The sequence below is a fragment of the Anser brachyrhynchus genome (assembly GCF_964034855.1).
Source record: "Anser brachyrhynchus genome assembly, chromosome: 5".
NCBI classification, from domain to species: Eukaryota; Metazoa; Chordata; class Aves; order Anseriformes; family Anatidae; genus Anser; species Anser brachyrhynchus.
Window position 1 is genome coordinate 55,114,858 of NC_137699.1, and position 27,633 is coordinate 55,142,490.

General features: G+C 44.2%; 1 protein-coding gene across 1 annotated transcript in view; it reads left to right on the forward strand.

Moving 5' to 3' along the window:
- RCOR1 (REST corepressor 1) overlaps window positions 1-26,843 on the forward strand; it is an 84,269-nt gene extending 57,426 nt beyond the window's left edge. The window contains exons 4-12 of the mRNA XM_080593964.1: window positions 2,357-2,409; window positions 6,422-6,583; window positions 9,271-9,389; window positions 12,891-12,969; window positions 17,291-17,485; window positions 18,473-18,550; window positions 19,281-19,338; window positions 19,878-20,107; window positions 22,420-26,843. Coding sequence (XP_080450090.1) covers window positions 2,357-2,409; window positions 6,422-6,583; window positions 9,271-9,389; window positions 12,891-12,969; window positions 17,291-17,485; window positions 18,473-18,550; window positions 19,281-19,338; window positions 19,878-20,107; window positions 22,420-22,461 — 1,016 coding nt within the window. The 3' untranslated portion in view covers window positions 22,462-26,843. The remainder of the gene's footprint in view (window positions 1-2,356; window positions 2,410-6,421; window positions 6,584-9,270; window positions 9,390-12,890; window positions 12,970-17,290; window positions 17,486-18,472; window positions 18,551-19,280; window positions 19,339-19,877; window positions 20,108-22,419) is intronic.
- Window positions 26,844-27,633: the final 790 nt, after the last annotated feature.

Genomic DNA, 27,633 nt, shown 5'->3' on the forward strand with positions numbered 1-27,633 from the left:
GCCATACTTAGGATTTCCTGGCAGCCTCTGCTTTTGGTATGCTTACAAAGTCTGGGAGCATCAGAAGTTGCACATCTGCCTACATCCTACTGATCTTCCCTTCCTCATTTCTTCCCTTCCTCGTTCAGTGTGAGGAGGGAAGGGATGGTGTGTGAAGAAGAGGCAGTTCCCTTTGCTGTCCCCACGTGGTCCTCCTGGATTCTGTTATCTCCTCGAGCTGTGGTTCTGTGACCTTTTTTGTTTTCCTGTGGCAAGGCTGGTTTCAGAGGTTCCTGCCTTGCTGAAACCATCAGGATGTTCAATTCAGCAATGCAGCAATTTCAGCCTACGAAGCCTCTATCGCCCTCCTGCCACCTCCACCGTCTGTGCGACTCTTCTGCTATGTTCGCATAACGCGAGAAAAGGCTGGTAGCAAGAAGGGAGGGTTTTTACCCCAGTCCAGCACGGTCCTTAGAAACAATTTGCTGACTTGGAGAGACAGATGCATTTTTCCTGCAGGGCTGCAAACGAGTGGCTGTGCTACACCTTTCCTCCGAGGGCTAATAAAACTTAGCGAACCCATCCTGAACGTGGTCCAACAAACAGGCTTGTCAGCCTTTGGGAGTGCCCGTTGTGTGCAGGTGGGTGGGGAGAGCAAGTGGGAGCTTGGAGAGCAAGAACTCCATGGGGTGTCCTCGCCGACGTGCGGCTGCGCCCGCATCCAGTACACGCTCTTCTCCTGCCACGACATGTGGCTGTGTGTTAATGTTCTCACAGGCTTCTCCATGGCACTTAACAAAATAAAGGTGTTGCAAAAAAAAAATTGTGTGAAAATGAGTTAATGCATCTTGCCAAATGAAGGATGGGCATTGATACCAAATGCCATGTTGCCTAGTAAGACGGGGTGTCTATTTTACCTAGGTTTCATTTGTTTCTAATGGTGACAAGCTGAAATCAAGAGGCTGGTGCTCTCCTGCTGTGCCTTTTCTGATCTGTTCTCTCTTGTTTTGCCCAATAACTTCTGAGCTCACTGTTCAGTTTGCGCAGTTGAAGTCAGAACCGAGGAGTGTCCTGGCATGAAGAGGAGACTTTAAAAAAAGCCATGTTGTTAGACACCAGCGAGTCACTGCGGGTTCTCATAGAGCAAAAGGCATGGGAGCAGCACGTGTGAGAGCTGAAGTTAATCATGAGGCACAACCCGTGGGAAATGTGGCTTCCTCAGCTGCAGTGCTCACAGAACCGTTTGTTTCCTTCCTTAGTTGCTGTGCGTGCTCTCCACGTCATTGTTGGATGCTCAGCGCAGGAATTTGGTTGCATTCCTCCGCAAGTGTGTGCAGAGAAAGAGGGGGGAATGACTTTTGAGCCTATTGCTAAGTGACTTGTCTTGAAGTTCAGTATTTGTACACCAGTGAGAACTGTGGCCATGTGTATTTATTCGAAGCCTTCCAGGTGCTTTGCGCATCAGAAATCCTGCAGACAACCAATGCTTCCAGCATCCTCTGCTCCGTCAAGTGAAGTGGGAGTCTCACTTTTAGCTTGTTTTTCAAGGGTATTATCATTATGGTGTATTTAATGATGACCAAGTGCAAGGACGCGGGTTTTGGAAGATCAGCACTGACTTAGATCCAGTTGCAGTTGGATGTAATGTAGGCTCAGTCACTCATATGGGAAGAAACATTTGGGATTTAGTTTTGTCTATACAAAATACAAATCCACAGGGCATCTTCATGTTATAAAGGTTAAAAAACTTGCAGGGGCCTGGTATGTAGAGGTCGGGTTTGGTCCAAGATGAGAATTGCTGAGGCATAGGGACTGAAAAATTTGCCAAGATATCCGCAGTGATTGTGTAATGCTAGGATTCTGGCAGTATTGGAAGGGTATGGATCGTGTTTGGGGTGTTGGGTTCTTAAGAAAACAGCTGCTTTGGGGTGGGGGGGTTAAAAGGAAAAAAAAAAAGAGTTGAGACTCATATCTCTGCAGTTCTGGAGAACAAGATTGGTAACTTGATATTAGAAGAAGATATTAGAAACTTTCAGAGAGTAAATGGGAGCAGATCATAGGAGAAATGCTTGTGCTTTTAACTCAAAAATACCTGTTTTGAAATATTATATGTTGTGTTTCAGAAGTACTGAAACTGGCTTGGATATCGTGCATCATTTAAGCTTGTTAAGGACAATATGTAGTAGTTTGGCTTTTTTCTTTTGTTTCCTTCCTTTCTTGAATGGTTGGCAACAGCAGCTCTTTATGTGAGTTCTGTGTGGAGGATACAAAGACCATGGCTGAAGTCAGAGCTGCAGGACTGTGTTTTAGCCTGGGAAGGGAAGAAGAGATGAGATAATTGTATGAAATGCCCTTATGCCTTCTCTTTGTTTTTCAGTGGACGAATACATTGCCATTGCTAAAGAGAAGCATGGATACAATATGGAGCAGGTAACGATCCTTTGAGTGCTTACTTTATTTAAAAAGTTGTTTTCAGCAGGTATTAAAACTTGGCTTAAAGTGACTGTCTGCAAGTTCTTCTTCCCTTACTTTTTTTTTTTTTTAACTGTCTGTTTTCTTCTGTTTACTTCTCCCCAAACTGGCTGTTCCTAATGGTGACCCATGCTCTGGGATTATAGAGTTCACCTTGAATTTTACATAGAGTCAAAAGAAGAAAAAAAAAAAAACAACGTCATAGTTTCTAGAAGAGTTTGACCACAAGTATTATGTGTCCTAAGGTGACCACCTGTTGAACGCTTTCGGAACCCCTAAACAACATTAAAAAGACCAATGACGTGTGTTTGGACTGCTGCCTGCTTGTGTTGCAGTTTCCAGTTGACTGCTCCACAGCTGCTTCATGGATCTCTTGGATTATTAACGAGCTATTGAACCATCACGTTCTTTCGAGACAAACCAATATCCAGGGCTACACACCTTAAAACTGTGTTGCAGATGATTTTGGCATTCGTAAATGAGCTCTTCAGGTGCCTGTGCAGTACCAGTAGACAACTTCACCAGCTTCACCACTGCCTTTAGCTTAGGGACTGAAATCCTGTTTCAAGGGGCAGACCTCTCCTTTACTCCACTTGGTCTAGGATTGTGTACTAATCTTCCCTGTATTAACTAACATTGATTTCAACACTTGCCTAGGGAGATGAGTAGTGACTGGGGAAATTTTTCTGAACTCTCTCTAGAGTTTCCTTATGCACTAATACTTGCCCGGAAAGGTAAGGCGGGGAATCTCATGACTTACTGTATTGGCAAATTACATACTGTAATCTCTACAAAGGGATTCTAAGAAAACTTGAAAATTTATGAATTTGTTCATAGGCTTTTGCCTATTACCATAGAAGTCTGTGATTTGGTCAGGCAGGGGGTTTATTTAAATGATTCTGCTGTCTTTGAGTCAGGCTTTCAGTGGTTGACATTCATCCTCAAAAAGACTTCTTGTGGGATGTGAACATTAAAATCGAAATAGCCAGCAAAAGTTTCTGAAAACTCAGGATGATCAGAGTTAATATTTGTAGTTTCTAAGAGCAGAAAATGCCAATAAAAAGAACAAAAAAGCACTGAAAGGCTGCATACTTAAATCCAAATGAAATCCTGGATGGTTCACTTCAACTGAGATAGGTATATCCAAGTACTGGAAATTGTGGGTAATGTTTGCTAAAAGAGTAATAAAAGCTCAGGATAATAAAAGCCAGTTTCGTCATTTCAGTGGAGAAATATTTGGAGAGTGTAGACTGATCCAGAAGAATGATGAAAATGAAGCTTGTGATTTTTAGACAAACCGAATTCTTGTAGTTTGGAAAACTTTATTTGGCTAACAGCCTTGCATTCATTTTAATGTTGGAAATAGATACCTCCCACCCTTTCCTCTTAGCACCTCCTCCCCATCTGCCTTCCCCCTGCCCACCCCTCCTCTGGGTACAGAAGTAGAAGTTTTGGGACTCTCCAAACCAGGGCACGGTAGCTAAAAGTGTCCCTCCTTCTCAAAACTTTTCCACTTCTTCTCCAGCGCTCTCATGTAATGCTCTGGAGATGAACATGTGTCCCAGGTCCTTTGGGATTTCCTAGACAACCAAGCTAGGCAGTTCTAGGAAATAACTGGAAAGGATCTGCCGCGTACCATGGCTTGTGTTACCAAGGGACGCTTTCTCTTCAGCAGCTACCGGGAGTGTCACTGTTGGCTGGGTAGCTTTGGAAGAGCCCATACGGCTCCCCTGGAAGCCAGTCAGGACGGGCTTCAGGATTTGGCCACTTCAGGATTTGGCTCTGCTGGCTGATGTAGGCCTTGCCCACACGTGCACTCCCAAACAGCCGGTCTCCTGTGCAGGTTGCCTGGCTAACAGCCGTAACAGGGATTGCTGTTGTGCCACCCGGGCCCGCCTGCCGTGGCAGTGAGGACGAGCGGCGAGCTGTCTGGCAGGCCGGCTGGGCCACGCACCGGCCCTCCAGCTGGCCGTGTCCGCGCCAGCACGGCTCCCGTGTCACTGTCCCTTCTCCCTGCTTGCTAGTGGCCAGGCGCCACGCTGCTGGCTCTGCTGCTGGCAGGCGGCTGCCGGAGGGCTCGGGGCTGTGCCCGAGGGAGTCCCCTCAGTCTCGCCAGCTCGAGGCAGGCAAAGGGCAGGCTCTGGCAGGGCAAGCCCGCTTGGGCTGGTGTTGGCAAACTGCAGCAGGCAGTCGCGCTGAGGTGTAGAGGTTATGGGCTTTTGGGAGCGCTGCAGCGGGTTGGCCGTGTGCTGTGCTCTCCTGCCAGCCTGGGTCAGATGTCCTGGGACGAATAACGCTGGCAAAGCTGCGTGCTCATGTGTACGAGGGCAGAGAGCTCTCCTTGGGCAGGACGGGGTGAAGGAGTGTATAAGAACTTCTCAGTGCTTTACAGGTGTCATCTGTTTATAATAAGCCATCATCTTAGGTGTTTTTTGTTGTTGTTGTTTTTAATTGAATCTATTCCTTTTTTACAGCAATAAGGAAGAGCTTTTTATTTTTTTGACCCTTTGCTTTGTGGAAGCAGCTATCCCCTTGGCCCTGCTGTAGCGGTGTTTAGCACCAAAATGGCTCCTTCCGTGTCTTCCCCTTGCTTTCTCACAGGGACATTTGGTATAGCATATACCTGAAGCTGGAAGGGATGACAGGAGAGAAAGCTTGGTCCTTCACGACTGCAGAATAGTTTCTTTGGCTTCACGCTTTCCAGAGTGGACGGAGATAACTGGGTGTGTGGCTTCTGGGCCACCTCTGGTGCCTGGGCCGTGCCCAAGCCTTTCTTGTTCTGCGTCTTGGCAAAGGGACTTTTGAACCGGGGGAGAGAGGGTGCTTAGGCGCCACTGAAAGGCCAGCAGGGTCAGGGCAAGATCTTGGATAAGGCTAATGCCCGTAGTCCTGCCCCGTGCAGATCTCAGTGAAGCAAGAACACAAAGGGGAACTGCTTTTTTGCATAGCGAAGCACGGTGGGGAAACCCCAAACTCAGAGGGATTTTGTAGCTCTGAGTGGACAGGATGAAACTACTAGACGAGGGTAACCGAGGCTGCGAAACCCAAACTGAGTTTGCATATGCTGAGCGGGTTCCTCTGGTGTTTTACTCAGCATGTTAGGTGTTGTTTTCACTTTGCAGCTCTTGTGAAAGGCTGGTTTCTAGCTCTGCAGAGTCAGGCCTTCCTAAAATGACTCGCGGTGGTCACCGGCACGCCAGATGTAGTGATGTGTCATAACACATCACCCTCGGGAGAGGGGTGGCTTTGAGTGAGTGTCTGGGGACAGGCGGGAGGAGGACCGTTTGCAGGTGCTGAAGCGCAGCGCACGCACTTCGCCTGTGGAACTGGAAACCGGAGACTGCCACAGCGAAACGAGATGTAGTTGAGGGGAACAAATGAGCAGCCCCTAAAACGAGTGAGGTTTGTTCCTCCTTTTGGCCGGGGACGTCTCGGCAGCTAGTCAAAGCTGCGCGCACCCTTTGCCCCTTCCTTCTCCTGGTTCTTCCCCCGCCCTCTCGCCTTTTCTTGCCCTCCCCCTCAAAAAAAGCCCCTAAACACCCAAAGGGAACCCCAGCCAACTAAACCGTCCTCCTGACTGCACGGGAAACGATGGGAGGTCAGGAAACTTCTTGTCAGTGCTAAAGTCCAGTCTGGTTTGTAGGTAGTGTTCTCTTACCTGTCCTGTGCATATCACGATTAGTAAAGTAGGAGTCACCTCTTTGATTTTCTTCTCCCCTTTCTCTGTTGGTACTCCCTTCTTACTTTGCTACCTCCGTGGTTTGTGTGAATTTCAGTAGTTCCTCAAAACCTGGCAGGGTGTGGGGTCAAACTCCAGGTTTCTGGCACACAGAAGTGTCTGATGGAGCAGGGAATTAAAAATTATGGTCAGCGTGTTGCCTGAGGAAAATGCTGTAGCTCTCCCTTTGCACGCATATAATAATACAGCTCGTGATTACAGTTGTCTCTGTGGTGTCCTTGTTGTTTCTAGGCTCTCGGGATGCTGTTTTGGCACAAGCACAACATCGAGAAGTCTCTGGCAGATCTGCCAAACTTTACTCCATTCCCAGATGAGTGGACAGTGGAAGACAAGGTCTTGTTTGAACAGGCCTTCAGTTTCCATGGGAAAACCTTTCACAGGATCCAGCAGATGGTAAGTGGTGTCAGAGGAGTGAAAAAGCAGAACAGGCAGTTGGATGATCTCCTGTGCTGATCGTGCTGAACTGCTGTCTAATGCTTTTGAGAGAAAACGGGCCAAAGGGGATGTTGGAGGAAAAATAATACTGTGACTAGATAAAAACAACATTGCTTCTGGAGTCTCTGCAGAAGTGTTTTCTTGAAGTGCTTTACCAGCTCAGGATAAACTTTGACTGTGCAATTTTTATTGGCTGGAAATTATGGTTTTCAGTCCCCTGTGTGCCATGGTAGTGTTTGTCTCAGTTGGAGTTCAGGCATGGTCTGTACACACGTGCCCACCCACACACTGAGTAAAGATTATCTCTGTGCAAAGTTGATTTCCTTTCTTGCAGCCTGCTTTTTAGGAATTCATTTTATTTGAGTATGAAGTCTGTGTTTAATGTGATTTGGGACTGTCAGTGGATGCTGTGGTGGAGGTTTATATATCATATCAAGTATTCAGTCCTTTGCTTTCAATTGCTAGCGATATTTTTAAAACTAAGATTGAAAACTTCAAGGGTAGACTTCTGCCTGAAAGGGAATCGCTGGGGTATGTGTGGGATAAGGGAGCAGGATGTTAAAAAGCTGACTTCAAGCAAAAGGTAATGAGAGAGCCTTTTTGAAATATGGAGAGGATGGGATGTAGATGTTGTTTATTAATTAAGTCTTGAGTCTTTCTTTGACTAGTTTGTCACCAGGGTGGGAACCAGACTTTGTTCTTCTCTCTCCTTCAACCATGGTTGTGACTTTCTGAAGCAGGCCTATGCAGTTGTAGTTTGTTCAGCCTCTTTAAAGCACGCCTGAAGGTCTGTGTCCCTGATCCTGCTTAAAAGGGAAAGGCAACCTGCCTCACAAGCATGAAGGAAAGATGCAAGGTCCCTTTCCAAAAAGGTGGCAGGAAGAGGCTTGCTCTCCTCATGTCCTCCTTGAATGTACCTTCACTGATGTTCATTTGTTCTTGCAGTCCTGTGGGCTCCAGCTGCCTTGGTTCAGGTGACAAGGGTGTCCACATACTGTGGCAGCTGATAAAGACAGTCTGGAGAGCTGGGGACTCCTGAAGAGTGAAGCAGTTTTCTTCTTTATTCCTCTCTTCTTACATGGAGGGAGGGAGTATCCTGGTGAGGGAAAAAAAGAAAGAGGAATGTGAAGGCCTTCCTGCTGCTTGGTTAACCACCAAAGCAATAAATAAATAAATAAATAAAAATAAAAAATCACCCTTCAGTTTATGTGCAGCAACATGACTCTGTCCCTGAGTGAAGTGCATTCCAATACAGGGAAGCCAAGCTCATGCACTGTTCCTGGGTAATGATTTTTTTTTTTTTTTTACTGTTGCTCCCAGAAAAACCACCCTGCATGAAAGGAATTAAATGGCACGAAGCTTTGTGTTTAGCAGGGGACAGGAACCGGGGAGCGTGTTAGCTGTTAGTTTATATCTGTTGGCCCATTAGCACCGTTGCGGCTTGGAACAGAGGGAAAGTCACTGAAGTCAGAGGATGAAAAGTGAGTTGCGTTATTTACCGGAGCTGATTCTGATGTTTTGGCACTCGCAGCGTGTGCTTATAGCCAAGCTGATGTTTGTCACAAACAGCCTTGTCCCTGAGTTTGTTCTGTGGAACTCTGTAATCCCAACGTACCAGCCTGCTGCATGGCTGCTGGCAGCCCAACACCAGCGTAGCTCACTGAGGAGGCACAGTCCATGTTCTGCCAGAGCAGGTGGAGTTACGCCTGTGTGCGGTTGTGGACCAGCGTGGTAGTTCTGGTGGGATCCGTTGTTAGGACCTGAAGTCAATCTGCAGTCTGAGAACCAGCTAATTGCAAGTGAAGACTTCAGCTCTAGTACCTGAGTAAGAGAGGTCTGGCTGATGCTCAGTTTTGTTTCCCTCCCCAGCCATCCTGCCCTCCAAGCTGAATCAGACTTTTATCTAAAACCTGTTTCATTCAGCGAAAGGCTGGTCTTTCACCTTGTGGAAGTCCTGTGTAAGAATATGCATACTGAATACCTCAGAAGCAGAGAACTAGGCTTAATGTAGCTTTACTCTTTCCTGAGGCAGACTTTATTCTCATAGCTACAGGGCATCGTAGTTAGTGTAAGAGGACAAAAAAAAATCTGACTTGTGGTTTTCTGATATCCTCAGTTAACCAGACAATGATGTTTCACCTTTTGAAAGCATCTTTTGTTGAGATCTCTGAATAGATTTCATCATGTGAATGGTGTGAATAGGCCTTTTTAACCTGACATCAAAGATCTGTTTGGGATGTAGCCTGCAATTCAGCAATTCCTACATTTGCTTACACATGCTTGTGTTGGCTTTTAAAACTGTTTGCTCACTTTCAAGGATCCATTTTGGATTTGTTCTTGCTATGTTCCTCTTTTCTGAAGGGAACCAGCTACCTGGCTGGTCAGTGGAGGCTTGCTGAGATGCTCTTTATAGATTTTAATGTCCCAAATGGTAGGCATTAACCTGAAACAGTCCCCTGCAGATTTCTTTTCTTTCTTCCTTTCTTTCTTTTTTTGAAAGGCTGCAGAACTGCCTAGCTTGAAATTTTCAGAGAATCCGAAGTAGAGAGTCAGATGTTCCTTGACAAAAACCAAACCAATTGTGGGTGAACTCCTGGGGTTACTTTACATATAAGCATATAAAAGGATACATGTTTAATTTACAGCTTCCTGACAAATCAATAGCCAGCCTGGTGAAATTTTACTACTCCTGGAAGAAGACAAGGACTAAAACTAGCGTGATGGACCGTCATGCTCGTAAACAAAAAAGGGAACGTGAGGAAAGGTAGGTTTGCAAGCAGAAAGGCTGTGTATTGTTGCACACTGATTTCCTTAGACTACCTCAGACATTGCTGTTAGTTGGTAAGAAACTAGGTGTAGGAGTTTCCCCCCAGATGTTTCCTGGTACCACTCCTTCTTTCCCCACTCCTTCTTCCCTGCTGTGCATGTTTTGCTTTGCTCAAAGCCAAAAGGAATCTGACAGCAATTAACTGTGCTCCCTTCTCCAACACTGGGCAATTCCTGATTGCCCTGTAGTGGAGTGGTCACCATCCCAGCACTCTAGGTACTTTTTTCTCTGATACTGCTTGAGGGTGGAGAAAATGAAATTAAAACTGGTGTTTACAAGCTGTTTGGCGCTGTTGCCAGCAGAGCCAGAAAAGCTGATGAGCAGCACAATAAAAGGAAGTCATAAAGGAGGTAGAAATTTGCCTTTATTTCCTCTATGCAATGCTCAGTAGAACGAGAACACGCACCTGTTGGGGCACAGGCTCCAGTGCAGCACCTCTCAGCCTATGCATGTGCACCCACACCCCCTTTCCACTGCCTTTCACGTGGAAAACTCTTACCAGTGTAAGGCTTTCGGGCCAAGCTCTGTTTCCTGAGAAAAATGAAGTTAGACTGGGAAGATGGGAGCCTAGGGTGACGTCTCTGACGGTGTCAGAGCTGAGCGGTGTCCCAAGAAGCTGGTTGAGTTAAGATCCAGGTGGTGGTGGTGGTCAGGAGGTCACCAGCTTCTGCAGATGAGCCTGACTCCTGCTTGTGCAGCTTTGCCTGCAAGTTGGACCCCCCTGGATGTGTGCCCTTGAAGAAGGTGGGTCAGCCAGTGGCCGTGTGTACTGCTAGAAATACCTGCGCAGTTAGAGCTGCCACTTGGTGACTTTGCCTAATTCTGGAGCTCAGCTCCAGGGCCTCAGAAATGCTGTGGCCTTGGGTGCATGGGAGAAAAGCCATCCCTCTGAACAGCAGCAAGGGCATCTGCTTGATGTGGGTGCCTTCTCAACCTGCAGTAAAATGCAGTTTACATCTTTGCAACCCAACTTGCCTAATCGTGAGATGTATGCGTGGCTTTGGAAGACTCCTAACCACACTGGGCAATGTTCTGCAAAAGCTTTTCCCTCAAAGGAGTCGCTGCTGTAGCGCTTCCCAGAGAGCCATGTGCTGGCTCCAGCGCTGTATGATGAGCCCTGTTTGGGAAGGGGGAAGAGATGCATATTGCGAGAGCTGAGACGTATTACACCAATGACTCACTCAACCTCTCCCATCTTCTCACTAGATCAACAATACTTGTTTAACAGGCAGGGCCAGGGAGAATACTACCAGCCGACTCGTTCAGTAGTTGGTTGGCTTCCTCTGACCTGGCTTTCTCATTCTGTTCTTCTCTGCAAAGGTTGTCTTGATTTTTTTTTTCTTTCCCATCCTGCTTGTTTTTTTTTTTTTCTTTTTCCTAGTAACTTATAAGAGAAAATCTCTTATAAGGAGTGTGTGTTTGTCTAGTACTGTGTAGTCAAGGATCTTTTTAATACTATCTCTCTTTTTTTTTTTTTCCTGTGCTCATATATGACAGTACTGCAGTTTGGAAATGTACCTCTCTGGTAACATATATCTGTTTATTGGATGAAGCAGCACCTCTGACCAAGAGGTGACTGGGAAAGAACTGTGTGGGCTGCCACGTGCTGTAATTTTGCAGCCTTTGAAGAAGGCAGCTGGACTGGAAATGCATAATTTGGTTTACATTTACAGCAAGCTCAGCACCAGGCCTTCAGCTTGATGTTAGTCTCCCCTTCTTCCCCTCCCCTATGTAAAATAGTCAAACCTCTATACTCCCAAAGGATTTTTCAGCTCAGCCACGTGGAGTGTGGAAATAAAGCTGGGTGAAGTTAGCATGCCTGAGTTTTGATGATGTGCTGTGCCACTGGGTGCTGGCAAAATTTCATGTGTTCTTCAGTTAGTCGTGATCAATGTCCAAAACTGCAAAAATGAGTGAGAGGGTTTTGATCTAGCTCATGTCTAGAGAACTTGCTGGAATATGAGCGAACTGCAAGTGAAGCGAAGCCTGTGGGGGTTTGGCTTTTGTGGAAAGGCTGACAGTTGAACCCAGGTGAGAATACAACCCCATCTCCAGCAGAGCTGCCTTAAGAGAAGAGGCAGCCGGAGGTATCTCACTCAAGTACTGCGGTATTTCTTCTGCAGCTAGGCAGGGAAATTCCCTAACCTCTCAGGTTGTCACAGAAATAGCTCCCAGTGCATTTGGGACCAGGTTTTCAGTAGCCCTTCTGAGCTGTATGCAAGGAGCCATGTGTATGCAGCTCTCAGGGAGGTGCTTGAGAGCTTTATTCCTTGCAATCATGATTGTACAAACTAAATACCTTACAAACTAAAAACCTCGTGGGTCAGCTGGTGGCTTGGGAGAGCGGGAACAGCTCGTGCGAGTGACTGCCCTTGTGGTGGTGGACACCAGCTCGAGTCACCCAGCAGTTTGTTCCTTAGGTGACATCTGCGCAGCAGCGTGGAGACAGCCGTGAGCTAAGTCTGAAATTAGCACCCACCTCACCTGCTGCGCCCACCGAGCCTGCTGTCCCCTGCTCCCCTGGGGACAAGTTCAGGCTGCTCCCAGCATCCAGGCGCTGAGCACGGCTCCTGCCTGGGTTCCTCTGCCCTGCCTCGCGCTGTGTTGCTGTGACGTACCTGTTCCGGCTGAAGTTCCTCATCCAGGCTGTGAAGTTTGACATGACAGAATAGGTTTAGTTTTCTTATATAGTAATTCGAAAAAGGCTTTGATTAGATCAGCTTTTTTCTCCAGTTTCTGGGCATCATCCCAAATGGTGCAATTAACTTCAGTTGTGTACAGTACAAAAATTCTAAATGCTGAAAATATATTCGATTTAATGTCTGATTAAAATTCCAATGAAGCCAAACTGGCCAGGTGTGCCAAGGTCACTTTCAATATGGCCCCAATTTTATGCCTGTTATTATTCTGTAACTGATGCCTCTTTTTCTTTTACAGGGGAGAATGAAATGTCAGATTGTGACTGAGAAAAAACATTTTTATGCTTGTTCTTGAGGGAGTTCATCTTGTGCATATCTTTTTTGCTAAATGTTAGAATTGTATGAAATCTGTGTTAGAGCTACTTGCTGTAATTCTTTGTCTGCATTTGTCTAAAGTTGTAATGCTCAGTGTTCAATGTTCTTTGAAAGATAACTTATGTAATCAATTTCATGTGTCTTGCCTTCATCTAAGCAGACTTCCATTGTCTAAATACACTACTGATGTCTTTCTTTAAAGAGATGGTCTCTAGTATGCTTATAATTAAAAATTACTTGACTTAAAAACAAGTAAGTAGGGAAAATAAATAACACTACAGACCCCCCAAGAAAAACACCCTGGTGGAAAAAGAGAAAGGAAAGCTGTTGGACTTGCTGATGCATCCATGCATTTTTAGTATGCTATTTATAGAGAAACAGAGCCTCACAAAGTAATACAGTGCTGTTTGCTTTTGTCTTCCAGTGAGGATGAAATGGAGGAAGCAAATGGAAATAACCCTATTGATATTGAAGTCGAACAAAATAAGGAGAGCAAAAAGGAGGTATAATTCTTTTCTTACTACTGTACAAATGAAGGTGTTTACTTACTACTTGATGTAGAAGCTGACAGTATCTAATTTTCTTTATTTGTGCTTTGTATGGCTGTCATACAAGAAAAGGATTGTCTTCAGAATTATTCTTAGATAAAGACAAGTATAGACAAATAAGGATGGAGCTGGAAAAATTCTAGACTTTACCATCACATGCTGGTGTACTATGTGAACATTTAGAGCCTTTGACTCAGGGTTGGCTGCATTAGCTTGAACCACCTCAGTGATGGTTGAAGTCAAGCTAACTGTGTGCTGAGATGGAGTAGAAGCACTTATGTTCCTCCTTGGATGGCCTGGTGGAAGGGAAGTAAGTCCTCTGACCTGTTTTGGGTAGACTGGCAGGAGTGTGTTTATCTGCAGCATAGACTTTAAGGTCAATTCTTGATCTGCTGAAGGCCTCAGCAGTAGTTCTGAGGATTTCAGTGACACCAGGATTGCAACTACAGTGGTGCATGGTAAGGGAGTCATCTTGTGTGGCCAGTTTTTATCTGTCAGAGGGGCCTTAGCCTGTCATATGCAGAATATTTTACCTACTTAAAGCATAATATTTGAAGTGAGGTGCAAGTACTTCGTTTTAAATTGGCATCCAGTTCTGGATGGAAGTAGAGCCACGCAAATAGACACTTCTGAAAACCATTAAACCACCTGTGATGCCTAACTGGAAAGTGTATACTTTTATTTTCACGTGTGAAACTTGTCTGATTATCTGTTACTAAACAAGAATCTTGCAATTCAGCAGTAGTATGGGTTGTATATGTGCGCGGTAGAGGAAGATGTTTACCCTAAGGGCTTCTCTCCTTGAGGTAGCTCCCTCTCCTGATTTCTCACAGCCTGCTTTCTCTCAGGGATGAGAGTCATCATCATCTGATTTTATTTTTAATTTTTTTAAAAGGCTATATATAGGAAAAAACACTAGAATTATTTAAAACTGATTGCACAACAGGCAAAAGCAAGGGCCTAGAGCATTTTTTTTGTCAGTTGCTGTCAGTGAGATTAATTCCTCTGATAAATTATTTTGAAGGGAAATAACTGAAAAATCACAGTATGCTGGTCTGTTCTCCACCCATGCCAGAGTGCTCTCTGTAGACTTCCCAGAAAAGCCTAGCTGTTAACTTTCACTGAAGAAGCCAGCATCTCCAGTGACTTCCTAGGAGCAGGGTGCATGTCAAGCCACTCACATGCACTCTCACAAGAAGCTGAGTTCCTGAAAGCCTCAGCGACACCCAAACGTGAAGGATTCTCGCTTGGCTAAGCTGCAGCTGCATGCTGCAGCTGCCTCGTATATCTTGTGAATAATCAATACTATCATCTAATTTCCCATTTTTTTTAATAAAAACAAATCAAGTTAGGATTTCTTCCTAAGTTTTCTGAAAGCTTGCATCCGTAAAGAGACCTTTCAGTCCCTTTTATTACTGCTTCTTTCCCTCCCGTGCTGGTGTGCTGTGAACTTGGTACACAGAGGGAACAGTAGTTCTTCCCCAGCTTAGCTGCCTCTATTTTAAGGCCGAAAGCGAGCAGATGGCAGAGAGCTACCATCAATACATCTTTTTTTTTTGCAGAAAGCCTTGCACAGGAGGTGACTGCCCTCCCTTTTGTACTAGCACAGGGCACGGTGTGCTCTCACCCGTCCGAAAGGTCACCTGAACTCGGCCAAGCGCGTGCAGCCACGCTGTGGATGCAACAGCAGGCGGCCTTCTGGGGGCTCCTCTGGACAGTGATTGTTCTGCTGGGCAAAATGAAGCTGACAACCTGCTTAGCCTGCTCAGAGCTAATTTGATTTCGCAGTACTTGAGCCTGGGGCTGATTGAAAATGCCTCAGGAGAGCAGGTATCCAGGAAGGGGGTCTGTTCCTGACGGTTGTGGTTGTTTCAACCACTTGGTCAGCAATGCACTGCTAGCCCAGGACTTTTACCGTAAAGAACCTCCCTGTCCCAACCCCGCAGAAATGGTTTTTCCAGCTCTAAGATGTGTCAGTTACTTTATGAGTTGTCGAGTAATACTGGGATTTCTCAGAGTATCTGAAATCTCTCATCTGTGTTTCCTCTTTTGGGGATCATTGGAGGGGGAGTCTTCCCTTTTCTTAGCACTTTCAGTGCTAGTGCGACTGTTGAGGTTTCCTCAGATACTGACTCCATAAGAACTGCTTAACATCTCTCTTCCTGAGGCAGTTCCTGGAAACGCCTCTCGTTTCAGCCCATGCTCTTACATGGATTGAGCTTGGTCTTTGTTTTTAAACCATGAAATCTCAGGAAACCTTGTTTATATTAAGCGGGATTGTATCACTGATGTGTTCTGGATGGCAGCAGCACTATCTGAATAAATAGAGGAGTGCTACTAAATCCTTGCATTTCAGTTCTGTTTTTCATGAGTTGATTTAATTCTACAGGAATGTGTGGCCAGGAAAGCAAGTTTCCAAGATAGGGTAGGTTTTTGAATTTTCACAGCCTGTGCAATATCACTGGGGCTTAGAAACATTTGGAGCTGTCAAAAACCATTCTGCTGGAGGTCTGGATTCTTGTCCGCAGCGCAGAAGAGCTTCACATTCTCTGAACTGTGTAAAACAATCATTTGAAACTTGCTTCCATTTTTACTTAACGTTTGAGGCTTCTTGGATATTTCCACTGCAGGTACTGCCTGTTGGTCACCCTGCAGCTTGAACTTGTTGCGAGGCATTACTGCATGATCCTGTGGAATTCTGTATGCAGATGAAATATGAATAGATCCGAAACATCTAACCGTGCTGAATAATTTACCTGGCTCAGTCATCAAAGTGCTTGCTTCTGAAGCAGAGTGCAGAGCTTACCTCACTTGTTTGTGGCTCAGCCAGCCCGGTTTCTCCTGCTCCCCATTCTCCACTGCAAAAAAAAAGAAATCTGTTATCTGTCCTGCAAAAAACAATAGTTATTTCTTACTCCTGGGCTTGCCTTCGGCGTTGTGTCTCATGGAGTTCTTTGTGCTGGAAGAGGCAAGAAAAAAGTTGAGAAGAGCCAATTGTCCGCTTTACTGCTCCAGTGCGGCTCTGGCCATTGAGCCTATGGAGAGGGTGCAAGCTGTTATCTGCTAGCAGCTGCACTGGGCTTCTCCAGGCTCTGGGAGGCAGAGCCAAGTGCTTACGTGGAGCTTTGTGCAACTTCATGTGGGTTTTAATGCTTGCTAATGAGCAAATGCCGCAGACTGGGCAGAAACTGCATGTAGCTGCAAATTAGGAGGGGAACAATAGTGCGAAGTGAAGCCAATGTTTTAAAGCTGGCAGTGATCAAGTAGAGGACTTGAGTGCGGCCTCCCCTCCCTCCTTTCTCTCTCCAACCACTTCTTCTGTTCTGTGTTCTGGGCAATATTCCAGCCATGGGATAATAAATCTTGGGTATGTGTTGCTTATTGAAAGTAACTTCTGGAAGAGGTGGTTTTGGTATTAGAGAATCAAATGTGCTCTTGAAAGGACCTGTGGTATAGCGTCTTAGCTAACATACCTGTTAGCGGTGTGTGCCTAATTCTTTGCTTTAGACAGAAGGCATAAAAATTAGTGGTGTGCGAAATATTCCCTTTTTCAAAAGTGTTTCAAATTTTGTGGTCAAACTGCATCAGTTTAATGGAACAGTTATATATCAGTGCTGTGCAGGAAAACTTAGCTTCCAAGACGCCGTATAATGATCGAAGAGTTGCTTTGTAGTCACCTTGCTCCTTCATCCTTAGCCTTTGAATAAGTTTGGTTTATCCCTTTTTGTTTGACGTGCAGAAAAACAAATCTCTGCAAACTCTTCTAGCTGTGTTCTTCTGTCTCCAGACTCCACTTTTTCTTCTGGTGTTCAGTTAAACTGATTTGTTGAGACCTGATGTTGAAAGCAGGAAGGGAGGTTTTGGAGTGTTTGCAAATAATGAGGATATTTAACTGACTGAAAATTCAGTTCCCAAAATGAGAATGGGCGAAGGAGGCAAGAAGTATGTCCTGGAAATGTTGAAAGCTGCCTAGGAGAAAGGACAGATTTGTATAAAAGTGTGTGTATGACATGCTGCTTAAAGCACAAACAATTATTTCAGACTGCAAGCTACTCCTTTTCATTCTCCAAGCTTTGAGGATGACCGAAAATGAACAACTAAAACACCTACCTAATCTGAGGGCATAAATCCTGGTTTGAAAATGGCTGAGGAATCTAGAATCAGATTTTGTGATCACTTCAGGGCTCTTGAAAACAGCATCCACAGCTTGCCTTAATATTTCTTTGGTCACTTAAAACGTTGCATTGTGTTTTGTAAAATGGCTGCTATTTCTCAGGTGCCACCCGCTGAAACCGTTCCTCAGGTGAAGAAGGAGAAGCACAGTACACAGGCCAAGAACAGAGCAAAGAGGAAACCTCCCAAAGGAATGTTCCTCTCTCAAGAAGACGTGGAGGCTGTTTCTGCCAATGCGACAGCTGCTACCACTGTACTCAGACAACTGGATATGGAATTAGTCTCAATCAAGCGACAGGTATGGATGAGAGAGTGCAAGAATAAGTGCTCTTTTTGGTGGCAGTGTCTGTCACGTCTGCAAAATTCCCAGGAACTTGTAGCTAGATGGTGATGATGCACATCATTATGTGGCTTAATTGACAAGCTGCTAGCCTGTGCTATAAATTAATGCAGCTCTGCGCTTTCTTCTTTTATGCTTTACTTTTGTGGGCAGCATACTTTGTACCTAAAGTGAAGCAAGGGAAGGAAAATCCACAGCACTGACCTGAAGGAAGTTTTGTTGGCTCTCAGTTTCTTGCAGTTTAGAGTTCCTTGTGTTTTAACTATGAATTTCCTTCAGGTATCACTGGATTCAGGAGTTTCTGATTTCAATCTGTAATTTCCTTCGCCTTTTCCTGTGGTACTTGTGGAACAGCCAGACATTTTTTTCTTCTTTCCTATAAAGGCATCTTACAAACTTCATGTACCTTTTGTTTGTCTGATAGGTCTCCCTTTTAAATGGTTATGGATAAATGTTACAGACAAATGTTTTTCAAATATCTATTAGTAAAGACAGGTTTGCTACATGACTCTGTTTCCTAGATGAGAACGTTTTCAGTATTTTTTAAAGCAGAGAACTGGCTCAAGCTCTTTATTAAACTTAATAGAATTGGTATTTTGGCCTGAAGCCTTCTTGGCACTCTGGGAGAAGCAGAGCTCTCTAGCAGTCTTTGATTCATTACTTGCTGTGAACAGGGCTTTCGTTTTATACTGGGCTTTATACAGACCTGGAAGTTGGAGCAGTTCTTCCTCCAAATAAGTTGTGGATAGGATAGAATAAAGTAAAGGGGGTCTCCCAATGTGCCAGTTGCTCCTACATTCCTTTATTCCAGTACAATAAAATTTTTTGAAAAAGAAAAGTGCTGAGGAGAAGTGGGATGCTGAACTTGTACGATTTCCACTAGGGCTGCTGGAAGGTTTGTCAAAGGTCTCTATCCTTGTTAAAGGGACGACACTTTCTTTTCAGATTCAGAATATTAAACAGACAAACAGCGCTCTCAAAGAAAAACTTGAAGGTGGGATAGAACAATACAGACTTCCAGAGGTAGGATCGTTTTCTGACCCTTGTTTGTTGTGGAGATAAAAGCTAATCTGTATTCACATACCAGAGCTATTGATCTTCCCAGTAGACTAGGGCTGGTGCTGTGTTAGTTGTCAGTATGAATCAAGACTATTACCATGTTCACTGTTGCTGCATAACGGGGATGGGAGGCAAGAAGAAAGTTTTAAAAAAAAAAAAAAAAAAAAAAAGGCTTAACATGTGAAAATGGTTTCTAGCAGAAGCACTGGCATCCCAGATAAACCATGTTTTTCAGAGTTGTGTCCATATGCCCCTGTGAGAGGTGGTGGTTCTAGATACTGAGAAATGTAGGAGAGATGTTAGCGGCCTGTCTTTCTCTTGGCACTCGGTGCTTTTGTTGTTGTTCTTCCAACTCTGGCACCTCGTGCTGGAAATAATTTGACCAAGATTACAGAAGGTGTCTGTGATAAAGACAAGTAGGTGCTTCTGAAGAGTTTGTGGCTCTTGGTTATCTGCTCAGACCATTCCCTCTCTTTCTGTATTGCCCAGCAAGTTACGGGCACCGCGTGTGTCACAGTTAACTGAATGGGTGCCACGTGCAGTTCTTTTTGAAAACATCTTGCTACTAAACTGAATGATAGCTTGACTAACAGTTAATTACTCATGGTTTTGTGATTTTTTTTTTATGAACTTGGGTACAAGTGAAAGCTGTTGCTTATGTTAATGGTAGTTACCAAATTTTTTTGACCTCTAGGTTGTTCAGAAATTTAATGCACGTTGGACCACAGATGAGCAGCTTCTTGCTGTGCAAGGTATGGCACTACAAGTCTGTTTGTATTTCAGGAGGTTATGATCAAAACTCTATTACGTTTCAGAGCTGTGTTTCACTTCGGCAACTAATGAAGGGTTTTGATGTTGCTGTTTATTAATGCCTAAAGAACAGATCTGAACAAGGAAACAATTCTCAACCCCTCCCCCAGCAATGTAAATTGTACCGTATGAGTATTTGCACATGATCTCTTCTTGTCCAAGCTTTCTGAAAGTGAAACTCCACTGGGGAGACTGCTTTGCTATTTGCCTGTGCAAATTCTCAAGTAATACAGGCATATTTACACAGGTCTTCTAGATTTCCTTCTGCTCATCTTTGCTACACCTGCAATTCCTTTTCTTCTCCAGGGCTAGTCTTAATTTTGTCTCATGGAGAATTTAGATTTTTTCATGCTGGTTTAATCAGAGAAAGGCTTGAAACCTGGACAGAAGTTCAGCTTTGGATCCTCATGCTGTGACTTGAGCCTAATTTGTGGTCTTTGTGGAAATAACACTTTACTTTTGTTTTTCTTGTTGCTTTTAGCAATCAGGAAATACGGCCGAGACTTTCAGGCAATCTCTGATGTGATTGGAAACAAATCTGTGGTGCAAGTGAAAAACTTTTTTGTAAATTACCGACGTCGTTTCAACATAGATGAAGTTCTACAGGAGTGGGAGGCAGAGCACGGCAAAGAGGAGACAAATGGAACCAATAGCCAGAAGCCTGTAAAATCCCCCGATAATTCCACTAAAATGTCCGAAGAGGAAGATGAGGTAAATCACACTTAAGTCATGTAAAGTTCCCAATCTGAGCTCAGTTCATATATATAATATTATATATTTAATAGATATCTATATTTAAAAGTGTATATGTGTGCACAAGTATCTTCAATCAGTCAGTTTTTACTTCTAAACAAAATAAAATATCTCTGAGCATATTTCACTGTATCTGGGTATTCCAATCCCAGTATTGTTTTTGGGGAATTCTAGACATCTATAGAAGTGGAAAGAGAACACTTAATTTTGCAGCCCTCTGATGATATTGGTATGTCAGCAGCAGCAGCACGTGGACGATTTAATGATTACTGCTGAAACCTGATAGGTATTTATATCATTTGGATGTTTTCCCTGCACTCAGTTCTCCGAGCTGTTCAAGGTTTGGCTTTGTGAGACCTTACAGTCTTCCGAGGCAAAGCTCGCTCTTTCATTTTCATCATGGAGTGGTTTCACTTGAGGGAAGGGAAGAAAGCTATAAACAAGGGAAGTGTGTGATACTATTTGCTCTGGAATTACCTGGAGGCAAAATTTCCTTGAATTTACAGCAGTTTCTGTGAAGACACATTCTAGAAACAATCTTTTTCTTGCTCTCCTTGATAGAAGCTCACCAAGGTAACACTTCTCCAAAGGCAGCGTGTGCTTAAAGTTAATCAAGAGACTACTGAGTATTGAAATATGAAAGTTCGTTATAAAAATGTGTTATTAACACTTTCTTTCAGAAGAAAAACCTCACTAGAGGTTTGTATGTAAAAATGTCAGATACAGGGCTCCTTTGTGGCTAATTTTACATGACAGCTTAACACAAAAGCTGCATCTTCTCAAATGCAAATGCAGTTACCGGTGTAAGATGAATTTTGGTCTGTTGTGCATGGACTAAAGACTTTCTCCATGTGCTGCATATGTTTTTCTAAGTTGCCTTGATTGTGGTTGGTTCACTTGTACGTTGCTTGTTGTTCAGACGTTCAAAGAACAGAACTTGATTGCTTCACAAATCCCAGTAATGTGTTCTCTGAAGCTACTTACGCCTGGGGGCTAGGTCCAAAGGTATGACAGATGAACAAAACCGAACTCAAAAAACTTGCATTCTTAGGTTGTGAGTGAAATCGTTGCATTCCTACGGAGTTGGGAGGTGGAGCAAAGAAGTAATTGTACTCTTGTACGTAGCCATCTTTGAAAAACAAGCGGCAGATGTCACTGCCTTTTCCTGTGACCAGCACAAGTGCAGCACTAAATGCAGAACTTTTCTCCTCTGAGCCCTCAGAGATTGTCTGGCTTTAAACGCAACCTTAACCTCAAACGACAGCAAGGTCTGGTGAAATGACTGGTGGAATAGGAGTCATGGGCCCCAGACTAGTGAGGGAAAGTGCCCGGGCTGGAGCCAAGCAAGTGCAGTACAGTAAGGGACGAGGACAGAGCTTGTCTGCACCAGGCTGATGCTGGGGGGAGCCAGGCAGGGTGGCAGTGAGCTGCCAGCCGTGACATGCTGCCTATGCCTTATGCTAGCAGCACGTGGCTTGTGGTTCTCGATGCAGCCTATTCTGGACAGTAGGAACTGGTGTGTCATGGCTGGGAGGAGGAAGGTGCTGGCAGCACAGTGGGGATTTCAGCTACCCAGCCTGCACCTTTTTACAACGATGCAAGAGGAACGGGCACAAGGTTGTCCCACAATGGAGATCTAATGGTCTGCAAGCTCTCTGAGCAAATCAGGCATAAATACTGCTTCTCAAGAGTGGCTGTGAATGTGGAGATCCTGCCATCAGAGCTACTGTAAGCACGGTGCTGCAAGGAGCTGGGTAACGGGGGCCTGGGTGGTTCTGGAGGCAAAGAGAAATGGGACCTGTAAGCGATCTCCTTGGGCTAGGAGGGATGTTCCTGGTCCCTCCTGAGCAGTATGGTGCAGCTGCAGCCTGCTCTTGAAAGCAGTCCCTCAGGTGTTCTCTCCTGTGGCTTGCCTTGTCTGCCTGGCCACCAGCTTAACAAAAGCTTCATCAGCCCCCCTGACTTCTCTGGGCTTTCCCCTTGAGTGTGTTTTCACAGCAAGTTACCCCCCCACCTTTGAAGCAGTTGGGTAAGGTTGCTGATTATAAAGCAGCCTCAGCTCTGGTCTTAATTCGTGTTCTACCAACAAAACCTGGTGTGGCTCAGAATAAGGGGAGCTGCTGGGATTCTCCCCATAAGCCAGGGTTTGGCTGTCTCGTTGCTTTCAGTACCTTGAATCTGGGGTAAAGTTTGGAGATGCAAGAAAGCCTATGTGTATTCATTTTTTAAAACTAAATGTTTTTTTTTTTTCCCCTCCCTCTTCCTTCCAGGCTACTTCTGTTCTTGATGTCAGATATGCATCTGCTTCGTGAGAAGGTGCTGTAGCCTAGAACAATTTGTGTTGACTACTGTGTTATCCAGGATATCAGGTATTAGCAAACCTCAGACAGCCATCTGCATCATATCTGTGGACAAGCAGCTATTACCAAAAAAAGGCAAACGCTTCCAGTCCTGTGCTACATCTGCCTTAATCTCCCCTCATTCCTCCATACTGCCTCCACTTTCTTTCAAAAGCACCCAGGTAGCTCAGCTCTCCATTTCATCAACGTCCTGCTTAAGCATGAGGATTTCTAGAACCAGTAACACCTGTCTGTAATTTTGACCAACCTGCAAAACAAGGAGCTCCTTAGCAGGCCCCACAGTAACTCTACATGTTAGGAGTTCTTATAATACTTGGTCCGTAGGGTATAAGTACGTACTGCTGCATGGCCTTGTGGTCTCCGCTTCCTGTGTATTCTTAAGATGACACTATTGTTAGTGAGCTTTCTATAAAGGAGAGGCCTGTGCACATGCCGGTGGTGTCAGGTTTGTTCTGAAATGACAGGGCATGTTAACATGCGATCTTGAACAACGCAAAGTGATAGGAAATTCTATTGCTAAGGTTTGGTCAGTCCAAGGTTGTAAATGTAACTCATTACACTTCTGGTTTGTGCAATTCTTTCCACTGTATTTGTGTGTTCTTGCTTCATAGAAAGCTCCCTAACTGAGCATTTTTATTCCTTTATATTTTAATGGCTTTTATTTAGTGCAAAAGGGAATACGTAACCTGAAACTGTTTGATACGCTATTTAACCCCTGGCATTCAGCATTTGCATTGTAACTTGTTAAATGAGTGCTACACAACTTTCTTTTTCCTGATCCTCTGTGGGATTAAGTCAAAGCAACTTTCTCTGGTGCCTCTCCTTTTTGGAATATGTGCCTTTTTACATTTGGCTACCATAGGTCACTTTCTGTCCCAGTGTCTCATTCCTCTTCAGAGCGCTGTTAGCCAAAGACACCAAACTACTTCTCCCAGTGGAAGTCTGGGCGAGGGTTGGAGCATGAAATTCAACCTTAAAGTAGTTTTTGGTCTCTTGGAAGTTCAATGGAGAAGAACCGGGTTAATTTCATTGGCCATTTTAACCCCTCTGAAGCACACATTGCTTTCATGTTCTGAACCAAAATATGCAATTTAAAATCTAAGAGGTGCTTTTCCAAATACTTGGTGCATGCAGCTTTCAGATCCCCAGCCCTCTGCTCAGATCCGTTCTGTGGCCTGTCCAGCTGGCTTGAACTGGAGCTGTTCTTGGAAGCCCTGCGCTAGGACTTTGCACCTTGAACAGGGTGGTTGACTGCTGAGCAGACAGTATTTAGAGAAGCTAGAAGCAGCAGTATTACTCTTTTGCCTGATGGGAAGCTGCAAGATAACACTAGTCACAAAGCATTTAAAAATGGTTAATTTAATGATGTGGTAAGAAACCAACAGGTGTCTTTGCAGATGGAGAGAAGGACCTTTTTTGTCCCTCTTCCTCTACAGAGGATTCGAGCCAGGGTGGCACACAGCAGCGTGCAGCACCAGCCTCTTTTAACACAACCCGAAATGAGCTCGCCTGCGTCCTGACCCGCAGCTGAGGTGCTGCAGCTCAGAGGCTAGCTCCAAACTTGGTGCTGATGTTTGAGCTGCTGGGCCGTGCTGTGGTGTGTGCCATGGTGGCTCCGTCCTCTGACCCTAAACCAGCTAGGTTAACGTCAGAGAGCTGTGATGGCACCTCTGTCTGTGCGGACACAACCCACGAAAAGGCAGGGGAGGTTCCCTCAGTTACTGCCAAGGTTACATCTTCCTTGGACCTCGTGTGGGGAAGGTGATTCAACATCAGAAATCAAGCTGTGACACACAGGCGAAGGAGCAGATGAGCATTTCTTAGGGCAAGCTACAGTGTTTAGCCCAGAAGGGGCCTACTTCAGCCGCTCCTGCGGCTATTTCTGAGCAGCTTCATTCTGGTAGCTCCAGAGGGATCTTTTGAGGTGATGAGGGGATAGAAGGGAGCTATTCCCTGTCCTCTGTTGGAGACCTGTAGTCACTTAAGGTGACCCAAGTTTGTGGCAGCATCTCTACAGCTGTCTGTGTGAAATGGCAGCTCTGAGGGTGGACCTGCATGCGTTCCTTCAGCCCTGCGCCAGCTGGAGCTGGGAGGCTCCTGTGGGAGAGGACACTAGTCGTTAGCCAGTGTGAATCAGGATTAAGGCTGGGCAAATAGCACTGCAAATTCGGCTGGCAGTTCTGGTGGAAAGAAATGCCGCTCATTAGGAATACTCCAGCATTAAACTTCTCGCTGGTAGGACCATGCCAGTGGGAGAGGAGTGCGTAAACTTGCATCCCAGCTGGTGAAATTCATCAGGTAGGGCTTCTGCTGGCGAGTTAGTTACCTGTGAGGACTTCTCATCGGTTTTTGCCCTCAAATCTGTCCATCTTACGATCAGAAAAGTTGTGTTTTGGCTTCATCCCCAAGGGGTAGGGGGAAACATGTATAATTCATGATATTAGGAAGAAAAAAGTTGTTAAATTACTTCTCAGTTGACAGCTATCTTATTGTAGTCGATACATACAATATAATAGCACTGTATTTTAAACGTTTAGTTTTTTACGTTCTCTTTAACTATGTTTTTAAATGCGATGAAATCATCTTAGCTTTTGAAAGTTTAAATGGTTTGGTCTTGTTTAGGTGAAGACCCTCTTTTTCTTTTTTAAATGGATCAAGCATTAGATACATCAACTGGTTGCATTCTGATTAGAAGGGTCCACAAAGATAACTGCGTAAGATAGAATATTCACTTAAATTTTGTTTCTTAAACTATCAATGTGAATGTCATAATTATATATATTTTGTGGAAAATGGGAAATTATTTCTCCTAAGTATAAGTTATTGTGCAAAATATGGTATCGTTAAAGAAAATGATAGTTTAAGTTTTAGTTTTTAGAAATCTTAAAGATATAAAAGTGTATTGCATATGCATAAACAAATTTCATTTGTTCTATTTAATTTTTATGTAGTTGTGTAAAGTGCTAGGTAACTTCTTTTTTCGCTTATCCATTAAAACAACCTTGTTACTTGAATATTCGTGTTTAACTGGTTTGAAACAGTGATCAACTTTTGTAATATAATCTTATAACCAAGGGAAAAAAAATACATGCCTCAGTTGTGCTTAACAATATAGCAACAATGTACAATCAGACGCTTAAGACCATAGTAGCCATAACTGGTAGTGCAGCCACAATGGTTGTCTTGATATATTTAATACCAATGGGGATAACGAAATCTTAATATATTTTTACAAGTTTGCAACCAGGAAGACCCCATAAATATTCACTAGAACACTTTTTTAATAGTTACAGTAAGAGTAAAACTCTTAATCTCTTAAAGCAATGTCCTGACAAACATTTTTCTTTCCTGTACAAAGACATCTGAAACATTATGTATTAAAATATGCTCATTGTCACTTTAAATTTCAGTTTTTATTATCTAAATCGCTAAAATGCTGTTGGTATTCTTGCACACCAAATATGAGCCAAACAGTGCATTACACTAACTTGATCACTGGGTTTGTGAACATAAATCCCCAAGTCAGTGAAGCGCAAAAATGTCCTAAGAGATTTTTTCTGATAACGCATTTTTTCAAATCTGTATAAAATTATGCATACCCCATTCAATGATGAATGGCCTGATACTTGCTCTTTTAAAAAAAAATAAAAATAAAATCATTTTATGAGCTCCAGCTTGTCTTCAGCAAGTCAAAATCTAGTGATCTTGTGCAATGCCCCTAAAGCAAATACTTTCTGCCACTCCCTGGATTAATGCAGCTTTTCCTGTTGATAGTAAAGCACAATTGCAGTGAAAGTTACAGTTCAGAAGATGGAAGGTCAGTATAGTCTATGCATGTTGTATAATAATGAGTGTTTACATTCATATTCTCCTAAAATAAAATTTATACTGGAGTGTATAGTATTCCATTATGTAGATTTTATCAATTTTGTTAACTGCTTATAGATTGCTTAAAAGAAGTTTTTTCAAGATTTTAAAAGATGTATAAGGTTAAGTTTGCAAATATAATGGAAATGCTGTATAGCTTTTGAAGTGATAAAATACTCGTTGGGATTTTAAAGAAAGTATGTTGTAATAATGCTGTTGTAAGTAATATTTTAAATGTCTTTTTTGCCTGTTTTCTATTATTCAGCACACTTACTGTGATGAATGTTCATAGCATTATAAAACTGCTTAGCCACTGAAAAGTAACATTTGGTTTTGAATTATTTTACTGTATGAGGAATTATAGTGGGGTAAATTCCTTTGTGAAATTCTACATAATTCATTTTTCTATGATTTCCAATGTTTGCTGACATCAAATAAAATTTTTTCAAGCCATTGATGTAATAAAATATGTAGTAAAACGTTATTGATGTAAAATACTGTTCTGAAATGTGATTGATCACCTACCTCTCAAATTTTGGTCACGAGAGCCACCAGCGGGGGGCTTGCCCCTTCCGTATCGCACGGTGGGCATGGCGCTGCTGGAGCAGCGGTCGCCTGTCGCTGCAGAGCCCCAGCTTTGGGAAACTCGCTCAGACCTTCGTAGGGCCGGGGTGCCTAGGGCTGTCTGTTGCCCAAGGGCAGGCACTGGTCACGCTGGTGGCCCTGGAGAGACCTGTGCTGCTCCTTTTCTGCCCGTGCGGTGTATTCCTTCCCCAGGTTGTGCTGGCAGCGCTGCTGCGAGGCAGCTCCGGAGCTTGGGGAGCGCTGGGGACCGGTCCTGGCTCGGTGCTTCCAGCCCAGAGCCAGAGCCTGGCCCGTAGGGTGTGGATGGAGACGACCTGGCTGCCTGTCACTGCCGTAGTGAGTACAGACTGCTGTCTGCGGCGTACCGAGGGCTAGCCACCCGGCTATACAATTTAACAAATTGCCATCTTTGGCTGCAACGAAAGAAATGCGTTTAAAATACACAGCAAAAACGGAGTCGTAGCCTTCAAGCCTAGCAGTGTGTGGATGTCGCTACCCCGCGTGCTCCAAATGGCAGGAAACTTTGCCCTGGGGTTGTACCTTGGGATTTTCCGAGGTAATATTTGCTGTCTTCCCATGCTGGATGCAACAAAGCAGTACGTGCAGAAGCAGCCAGGACACTACAGGGCAGTTAAAGGAAACTGCTTTGTGTTGTCCTGTTGTATTCAACAG